Here is a 9,829-nt window from a genome sequence, read left to right as displayed (position 1 = left end):
ACAGCTGATGGATTTAAAACAGCCTGACATCCTGCAGAGCTCCTTCGTGGAGGTGGAGAGCAGGGACCCGCAGCAGCAGCAGCTCTGTGGATCCACTGACAAGCCACAGACACACACAGAGCTGCTGTCAGTGGACTGGCAGTGTCCACCATGTGGAGGCTACAACAGAATCCAGATAAATTAGATTATTGGATTGGCTGCTGCAGATTATAGCTCTCCTGCTTCCTCGGTGCCTCTCAAGAAATCCACGTATTTTAAGCTGAGTTTTCTGGAAAACAGAGGTAGGTGTTTTATTTCCTTACTTGTATTTTTTCTTGCATTGTGGTTGTTTGGATCAGGATGGTCTGATTTTGGAATTATAGGCACAGAATGAAGCTGTTTTCCAACCAGAACAACCAGGTTTTGTGTGTCTATACTGTTAAATACTATGCTACATTACATGTCATTTAAAATAACTCTAAAATAAAGGAGAAAACCTTCTGGCACTTGCCTCATTTGCACCATCAGACGACAGTGAGTGGACTATTCAACTCTTTTATTGTGGTAGTGAATAGATGGGGCCATGTGCTTTACTCAGTTTACCAGACACGTTTCATCCCACTAAAATCAGCAACAGGCAGGATGTAGCTGCTCATACCCCTTTATTATCACCATTATATATGAATATGTTTGCTCATATTATTATTCTACAGTTTTGCACGCTCCATATTTAATCATCCTCCTACAGGATGCAGCATAAAACTGGGGCTGAATGATGAAATACATGTGTTTTTTTATTAGTTCGGTGCAGATCATTTGTCTTCATATGTGCAACATTCAGACAGTGGTGATTGACTCGATTTGAGTCATGCAAGCAAGTGCAGTCGATTCCAATAGGATCTCTAAAGGTGAAATATACTATAAAGTGTCAAATTGCTGAAGAGGCCTATCAGCAGTGAACTTACAGCTCTGTAGTTGTTTTTTAATCTCCACCGACGTCTCTACTCTTTTCTTGGCATCAGGCCTCACTGGGATTGTGTCAGACGTGCGTGAATCGTTATATAAGAGTCTCCTGCAGCCAGTGACAACTGAGGCCACATGTAGAGAATGGAACAAGAAGCAAACCCACAGATAGGGCTGATAATAATGTATCATGTGTCATGGAGGAGAAAGATACTACCCACACACATAACACATATAAAAACACATCTCTGGGATAAAATGAAGGATTAAACAATGTTTTCTACATGTAACAGTTAGAAAACAAACCCTGACACTTAGTCAGGGCTTGTGATCAGTTCGACCTTTAGAACATCCTGATCAGTCTGAGTAGGAGGTGAATGGGAAGCACTTGACTCTCTCTCATCACCTTCCAGTGAGCTGCTCAAAACCAATTCACCACTGCTCCAGTAGGGAAAACACTGGTTGGGCCTTTAATTTGTACTTTATAAGGTGTTAATAAAAAGCAGTCCCTGTTTGAGGAGTCCCCGGCTTTGTATGTATTCTGGATATGTAATGGGGGGGTTGATAACTGTTACAGATATTTTAAATACTCTGTGAAGTTTACTTAACTCTATGAATACTGATATGCAATATTACAAGAGTTATTTGCTCTGTGATTTGCCAGCTTCAGCTTGCAAACATTTCTTGTACCGCAAAAAAACTCTCCACACCACCTCCACCCCTGCTTATTAAATAATATATGTGGCCTAGATTAAATAAAAGAAACAGTCTCTAACATTCACGACAAAACAACCTCATCACAAAACACCGTCTCTGTATTTAGTCACTATCACCAAAAATAAGTTGGCTATCAAGTTAATTTAATATTTATAGTTGATTTAGGTAATATTGCACTTTGAAAGTGAGAGTGGATGGATTGATGGATGAGTGGATGAATGGGAGGTTTCAGCTGGTTTATATTGGTGTAGATCACCTTTTAACACACAGTACATATTTATTTATGCCAGTGATTAAATTGAAATGAATTCTATTAATCACTATATCACTAAAAGGTCGAGGCAGGCGGCCGCTCACACTGAGTCTGGTTCTAGAGGTTTCTTCCTTTCTCTTTAATCTTTACAAAGTGCCTTGGGATAATGTATGTTATGATTTGATTGATTTGAAATTAAACAGAACAGAAACCAACATTACATATGAAACAGGTCACATCTTGTTAATGGATAATGGATGTACTCTGACGTGGGAGCAACATCAGAGGAGAACGTGTCGTCCCCGGTGGAATCAACATGTCCTGCTCTGCCTTCTTCAGTCAGTGCACATGTACAGCTCTGCACATCACTGCTGTTTCAATGGAGGATGTGCACGTATAAGCACAACGAGAACAGCCAGCAAAGCAGGAATGCTGCATTACATTGTGTCCGTGATCCCCGGATGAAAGCAGGAGCTGATGGGCTGCATGTGTAGAAAAAGATGCAACAGATCACACTGAGGATAGAAGTGTGTTGTGACCGAGGGGGAAGACAGATTGTAGTGTGCAGACAGGGAGCATAATCCCCGTCCAGCAGGGAGGTAGGTTAATGCCACCGGCACAGAGACTTTCAGACCCTGTGTGGCTGCTCTGCTGTTGCCATGGCTGGTAATCAACTGACAACCTGACATGCACTGTGGAGCAAACACACACCTGTTGTGTGTATGAGATGTGCAGTATATTCACTGTCTCGTCCATTCTCTGGATTATTAACCTCTCTGGCTGTGAAGGTTTGATGCTTTTGCTTTGATTTCATGAAAAAGACAATTAGATAGTTATTAAATCCATATGTATTGATTTGTCATTTGAACACATTTGTAACAGGAGCACTTAACACGACTTAGACCATGTGAATGTGTGTATAAATGTATTTTCTATCTGAGCTGAATTTACACCAAAGTAACCTCTCTTTTCCAACATGGCAAAATATTAACCCCCACAAAACGAGCCACTGGTCCTGACAGTATGTCGGTGTGTGAGCCCAGCTGCAGAGTGATCACATGGCGGGCAGCTTTAACTCCCAGAGCTATTACTGTCCCCGTCTATTAATACCCCCAAAGGCCGCACTGACGGTAGATGCTGCTCGCCGGCGTTGGACAGAAAGTCGTGAGGGTTTAAGTTGTAAGTAGACGCCAGATTGTAGAGACACAAGAACTTGTTTACCTCTTTGACTGGTGCAGTGAAGGTTCCCAGACGCTCATTTGACGTAGAGATTTAACGTTCTGCTTTGTAATGACAAAAGCAGCTTGATCGAATTTAAAGGGACTATTGGGCCTTAGCGAAGGTGTGAGCTCTACTGAGTGACGTTCCAGTCGTTTGCTGTTACTTAGCTTTTCCTCTCTTTTCTTTAAAAACTATTAAACTAAACTAAACTATTAAAGTACAGGTTTCCTATTTTTTTGTAAACTTTTTATTTATCAAATACATTCTTCCATTCTTTACATGAAAGTTCTGTCTTACAATATGCAAACGTTAAACAAAGGGACTTCCAAGGCCCATGCATATTTAAAAAAAAACATTTTTAAAGAAATACCATTGCTGATTATTTTAGTGGAAAATAAAAAAAGGAAAATACAGGTTTCTAGTTGTTTCCTTCTGATTCCATGGTGCATTTTGAAACTTGCAAGTATTAAATAAATACATTTTGATATTTTTTCATTTTTGTGATTAACGGATTGAGGGTTGTGGTGGGACTGGAGTAATCCCAGCTAACATTGGGGAGGGGGTCAGGTTACACCCTGGAGAGGTCACCAGTCAGAGAGGGCTAATGTCTAATAGAGTCTCCAGTTAAATAACCTGCATGTCTTTGGACTGTGGGAGGAAGACGGAGGAAGAAACCTACACAGGCTGAAGGAGAACATGTTCACTCAACGCTCTTAAGGCCCCAGTCGACATGTTCGAACCCAGAAGCTTCTTGTTTGGGGAAAAAATGCTAACCACTGCCCCACCGTGCCGCCCCAATAATAACATCTATAATAACCTGTTAATGGGGCTCAAATAGAAAGAAAACTCTTCATCTAATATGTTGAGGGTTTTTTATGTTTCCAGACTTGATTCAAACTTAATAATAAACAGAAATCAATGTGATTGATGTAGTTTATCTTTACTCTCTATAGAGATATTTTATCATTGTTATAGTCGGTATAGTTTTACCTTAAATGAATGTTCCTTTGGATTTCTGTGAACCTTGTTGTAGTCATGTTTGCATGTTTGGTCTGATTCATCTGTCTTCTCTCCAGACTGGCAGCCATGCTGACCAGCTTTTTGGAAGGTCTCCTCTGCTGCCTGACCTCCAAGTCGGCCAACATCGTGGTTCCAGTAGAAACCTCAGAACCCGCTGATGGCTACGAGTTTGTGGAGGTGAAACCAGGCCGCGTCCTGCGGGTTCGGCACATCATCCCCGACCGGCCAGTGGTGGAGGAACCCACCGGGCAGGGTGGGAGTGTCAGCTGCAAACGAAAGATCACAGTGTATCGCAATGGACAACTTTTCATTGAGAACTTGGGCGACACAGCGAGTGCAGAGCCGAAAAACGGCCAGAATGGAAAGACAGAGCCTAACAGCCCAGCAGAGGTTGAACCTGTAGACTGTGCTAACACCTCACCGCCCGTCAGCATCCCTGAGGCCCGGTCAGACGGCATCACAGCTGGAAACAACGGGGCATCTGAAGCAGGAGAACGAGACGTGGCACCTGCTGCTGAACAGACCGACCAGTTACAGCAACCAAGGATGCGCAGGCGGAAACCCAAACGCACTGTGGTGATCGACTGTGAGAGGAAGATCTCAGCCTGTAAAGGGACACATCAGGACGTGGCCCTGTTCTTCATCCACGGAGTGGGAGGCTCGCTGGACATCTGGGGAAGCCAGCTGGACTTCTTTTCTCGGCTGGGCTACGAGGTCATCGCCCCGGACCTGGCAGGTCACGGAGCCAGCTCGGCACCGCAGATCGCTGCAGCGTACACGTTCTACGCCCTGGCTGAGGATATGAGACTCATCTTCAAGAGATACGCACGGAAGAGGAATATTCTCATAGGACATTCTTACGGGTAAATTTAAGATCACAGCACTCACATGAAACCCAGTGGAAGTGATGGAGAGCATGTGGAGGGCTTCAGGAGACATTCTTAACAAAAGTAGTTGATGTCACTTTGACTTCTGAAAAAGGTTTTCCTTTTTCTAGAAAGACGTAATGTACAAAGACAAAAATCACTCTGATAAAAATTAGTTACTACAACAATTAGTCATGATTTAATATTCATTTATCAAAAACTGCCAAGCATTTACTGGTTTGAATGCATCCATTGTCTTTTTTATTTAATTGTAAATCCAGTATTTTTAGATCTTGTACAGTTGGATTAATAAAATAAAAAACACCATAAGCAGCATCTTTGGTTCAGAGAGACTGTGATAACCATTTTCCAGTTTTTAAAATTCTACAGAAATAAACCAAAAATTTGATCATGTGGTTACTGTTGCAGCTATTTGTTATTATGTTGATACAGTATTTCTTCTGAAGAATGAATATATGGAAAATTGATTAAAAGATTAATACATTTTAATAAAAAAAAAACTAGAATAGCTCAGTAGAGCCTATACCTCCACCAAGGCCCAACAGACCCCTCATGAAACCACATTTAAAATCATTAGATCCAGATTTTGATTTGATAACCCTAACCCTCTAACCCTAACCCAAATTGTGCAGACACATAAATATCAGTCTTCTAAACATGGCTGATTTTTTCCATCAAGATCTATGAATTATTCCCTGATAAATCTATGAAAATGTCGAAAAATCTCACAATGTTAAAGAAAGTGAATTAAAAATCGCCCCCCTGATCCAGATCCAGACAGAAATGTAACGTCTTCTTCTCTGACCCATATCACATCCTTCCACCAAGTTTCATGGAAATCTGTACTTTATAAATTTATTCGTAATCTTGTTCATAAACAAACGTACAGACCAACCAACAAACAAACATAACTTGTAAAAATCTCAAAAATGTCACTCTCAACATAATTTATAGAGAAAAATCATTGATACGTTCTTTTTGCGAGCCTGCCCTGTAACCAGCCTCCTGTTCTTCTCTCCCAGTGTGTCGTTCTGCACGTTCCTGGCTCACGAGTATCCGGAGCAGATCCACAAGATGGTGATGATCAACGGCGGTGGTCCCACAGCTTTGGAGCCCAGCCTCTGCTCCATCTTCAACCTGCCCACCTGCGTGCTTCACTGTCTGTCGCCGCTGTTCGCCTGGAGCTTTCTCAAGTAAGACAGCCTGCAACAGGACGGCTAACAGAGACGCACAAAATGGGAAAGATAAAAAGATGTGAAGACTGCAGCCTCTTTGTGTCATGCATGTGGTCCCTCAGTGTTTTTTATTTCCACCACAGTTTTGATGTTTTCCAGCGCTTTGTTATTGGATTGAATCTCCTCTGCTCTGTCCGCTGCAGGGCCGGCTTTGCTCGGCAGGGTGCCAAGGAGAAGCAGCTGCTGAAAGAGAACAATGCCTTTAACGTGTCGTCCTTTGTGCTGCGCGCCATGATGAGCGGGCAGTACTGGCCTGAGGGGGACGAGGTCTACCACGCCGAGCTCACCGTGCCCATCCTGCTGGTGCACGGCATGCACGACAAGTTTGTTCCCGTGGAGGAGGATCAGCGCATGGCAGAGGTGAAGAGGTCAAACCCCACCAAGTTCAGAACCAAACTGGAAAACTGATCCACTAAAACCGCGTTTCAGGAACTCCCTTTACTGTGGCTTTTCAACTTTGCAAAACTTTTTAGTAACACAAAAAACCTATACAACACACATGAGAAAGAGAAACTGTAAAAGCATCAAATGTCTCATTTAAGACATAAAAAAGCCCTTGGAAGTGTGTGGAAAATAAAGGCTCTGAAAGGCAGGAACTCAATAAAACCAATGCTTTGGCCAACAATCAATAATAAAGTATAAAAAGCGCCAGTTAATAAAAAGTAAAATGAAATAATTCCCCTATGTGCTAACACTAAAGTGCAGTGTTCCAGATTTGAGTCCAACAAGGGACTTTAACTACATTTCATTCCTCATCTCACACTCCCTCTGTTTCCTTTCTGTCTCCAGATGAACACGATAAAAAAAAAAATGGCCAAAATTGTGGTTTAAAGGATTAAACAGTGCAAAACTACTTGATCTTCAGGGGCTGCTGTGTAGAATCACTTGTTCAGAGAAGACAACAGAACTGAACTCAACAACTTAACACGTCTTGCACTAATATTATCTGTGTTCCACCCAAACTGACTTCACAAGCAGTATCAGTTTAGAATGTGATTTCCTCCAGCTGCATTAGAAACTCAGCAGCATGATAATTTAGCAAAAGTGTCTCTTTTCTCTCTTCGTTATGCGGCTTAAGTTCTGAGATGTGGGCAGCGATTCAGAGGTTGTAAACGGCTTTGGCACAAAACACAAAGTGTTGGGATTTGTTAATGATTCTTAATCCAAACTTGTTTTTTTTTTACATTTTGTCAGATCCTCCTAATGGCCTTCCTGAAGTTGCTGGAGGATGGCAGTCACATGATAATGATGGAGTGTCCCGAGGTCGTCAACACACTCCTGCATGAGTTTTTCCTCTGGGAGCCCGCCAGCCCTCCGCCGCCAAAGAAAGAGTCCAAAACACGTCCGGAGACTGCCAAAGCCAACTCTGACAACGCCAAGGCCTCGTCTGAGCCCGCCAAGGTCCGACCGGCGACTGCCAGGCAAACCTCATCAAACTGCGGCGCAGAGGAGAAGCCAGACAGCAGGGCCAAGAAATGACTGAAGACAAAAGCTGACGCAGATTAAAACTGAAACTTCACGTGGTTGTTTCACTAAATCACGGCTGGCCATGCACTTTGTACGTCCTGGACAACGGAGCCTGTTGGAGCTGTTGAGCCTGATGACGAGCCAAAAGAGCCAATTCCTCTGAAGGGGTTCAGCTGACTTTGGACACGACAGAGACCTCACATCTGATTCCAGTGTTGTCAGCTGACAGACGGAGGAAAGGGAGCTCCAGTAATGTAACAAGACAAAGATGGACCGTTCTCCCGTCCTCAGCAGGGATGAGATGGTTGTGCCTTGAAGTGATGATGAAGTGGTGATGTTAGAGTAGGTGGAGCAAGAGGCAGAAACATTAGCATGATGGCAAGAATGAAAATTATCAGTTATCAAGCAGCAAAAGTCAAACCTCTGTGGACAAAATGTGTCACCTGCTGCACAGAAAGGTTAAAGATAGATCCATTCTATCATCTTTACCACTTTGAGCCAATCCCAGCCAGGAGTACACCCTGGACCAGTCGCCAACGTACCACAGGGCGGACATATAGAGACAAACCAACATTCACACCCAGTACGGGGGATTTAGAGTCTCCGATAACCGAATCAGTCTTTGGACTGTGGAGGAAGCCGGAGGAAACCCACACAGACACAGGGAGAACATGCAAACTCCAAACAGGTAGACCCCGGCCAAGCTGGGACTCAAACCGACAGCGTGGCAGTGGTGCCGCCTACTGCCTGGCTCGTTGATAAGCCTAATGTACTCGTTTTATCAAGCTTTAATATCAAACACATACTTAGCCACCTGTGAAATGTCTACATGGATAAATTGGAAACCTCGCTCATTGCAGCGATGATTTAAAAAGACTAAATGAAAATATTGTGATATGCAAAATGCCACTAAAATGCAAAGATATTCAGTGACTAAAATGCATGTGTCATTTATTTTTATTCTTTGACACATCTTTGGACTGAGCAATATTATTACTTCTGCACCGTGCATTAGAAGTTTACAAGATCAGGAGCAGCCTCACCTCCCACTCATCGGAGTTATATATAAAGATATAAAGGGATAGTTCACTGAAAAAGGAAAACTCACTCATTATCTCCTCTCCACTCACACACGGATGGAGGGGTGGGTGACGTGTTTGAGTCCCCAAAACACTTTTTGAGTTGAGGGGTAAACTTTGTTGCAGCAGAATCAAATACACGTAAAGTCGATGGTGAGTCCTTCTTCAGACGTAATAAAACAACAGAAAAACCATAACATATCTTGTTTTAATGGTTTTTATGGTTCACGCATAGCACATAATGTATGCAGCTTTTAATTATATATTTATATAATATTTCAGCCAGTCTGTGCTCTGAAATCGACCCTAGTTTCTTTTTATTTATTGTGTAAATAATGATCGTTCATTTTGCTTTGAAACTTGAACTGCAATGGTCTTTTTCTACCTAGAGAAGATAAATAGTTACTATAGCAAATTTATTATATTAAGATGTATTTTGACACATATTGTTGAGTCCAATGTTCGCGCACGTAAGAGTTAAGCTGAGAACAAGTGTTGACTGCATTTGTGACAGAAGTCTGAATTTATTTACAGTTCATTTTGACTCCAGTCAGCAGGAAGCTATTAAATCCAAAGCTCCACAATACCCACAATGCAGTAGTGTTTGTCTTTACATTCACTGACATGTTCTTAGCACTTCAATAATTAAAGTATTTATGATGTAGGTTCATTGTTTTTTTTTATATGTTTTATACATAAAATATACTTTTTATACGTTCTACTTAGATTTGTGGTGGATTGTTAGAGATTCACCAGAAGCTGTGTTCAGGGAAGAAGCCGTTCTGATCACAGAAATGCAACAGGTTGGTTGTCCTGTTATTTTTTATATCTTGTGTCTTATATTTTATAACTGTTTGCCTTTGACAATGATGATGTAAATAAACTGCTCATTTAGAGAATTTTAATGAATTAAAGTTAACTATTATATTATGTTGGGAATTTTGCTATTTTATTTTATTTTAACCTTGTGTGTTTTTCTGAATGTGACTCTTCTAATTGAGAAACAGC

General features: G+C 41.9%; 1 protein-coding gene across 2 annotated transcripts; it reads left to right on the top strand.

Annotated features, from left to right (window-relative positions):
• Nucleotides 1-8,770, top strand: abhd8b (abhydrolase domain containing 8b). Of its 2 annotated transcripts, none has more exons than XM_034583177.1 (5): nt 1-281; nt 4,210-5,016; nt 6,063-6,233; nt 6,419-6,635; nt 7,470-8,770. In XM_034583177.1, the coding sequence occupies exons 2-5, from the start codon at nt 4,220-4,222 to the stop codon at nt 7,752-7,754; spliced, it is 1,470 nt and encodes a 489-aa protein (XP_034439068.1). In that variant the 5' UTR covers nt 1-281; nt 4,210-4,219; the 3' UTR covers nt 7,755-8,770. The 2 variants fall into 2 exon arrangements, with proteins under 2 accessions (XP_034439068.1, XP_034439069.1); XM_034583178.1 differs by lacking the exon at nt 1-281 and adding an exon at nt 2,917-3,091.
• The last annotated feature ends 1,059 nt before the right edge of the window (nt 8,771-9,829 follow it).

This window comes from Hippoglossus hippoglossus, chromosome 4 (assembly GCF_009819705.1).
Source record: "Hippoglossus hippoglossus isolate fHipHip1 chromosome 4, fHipHip1.pri, whole genome shotgun sequence".
NCBI classification, from domain to species: Eukaryota; Metazoa; Chordata; class Actinopteri; order Pleuronectiformes; family Pleuronectidae; genus Hippoglossus; species Hippoglossus hippoglossus.
Note: the sequence above shows the minus strand (reverse complement) of the source record. Positions and strands in the feature narration are given on the sequence as shown.

What these genes read in the sequence shown, in the direction of transcription:
- abhd8b (XM_034583177.1), top strand. Translation starts at nt 4,220, where the DNA reads ATGCTGACCAGCTTTTTGGAAGGTCTCCTCTGCTGCCTGACCTCCAAG. An exon ending in CTCATAGGACATTCTTACGG is followed by an intron (nt 5,017 to 6,062) that starts GTAAATTTAAGA and finishes CTTCTCTCCCAG; the next exon opens with TGTGTCGTTCTGCACGTTCC. An exon ending in AGGATCAGCGCATGGCAGAG is followed by an intron (nt 6,636 to 7,469) that starts GTGAAGAGGTCA and finishes ACATTTTGTCAG; the next exon opens with ATCCTCCTAATGGCCTTCCT.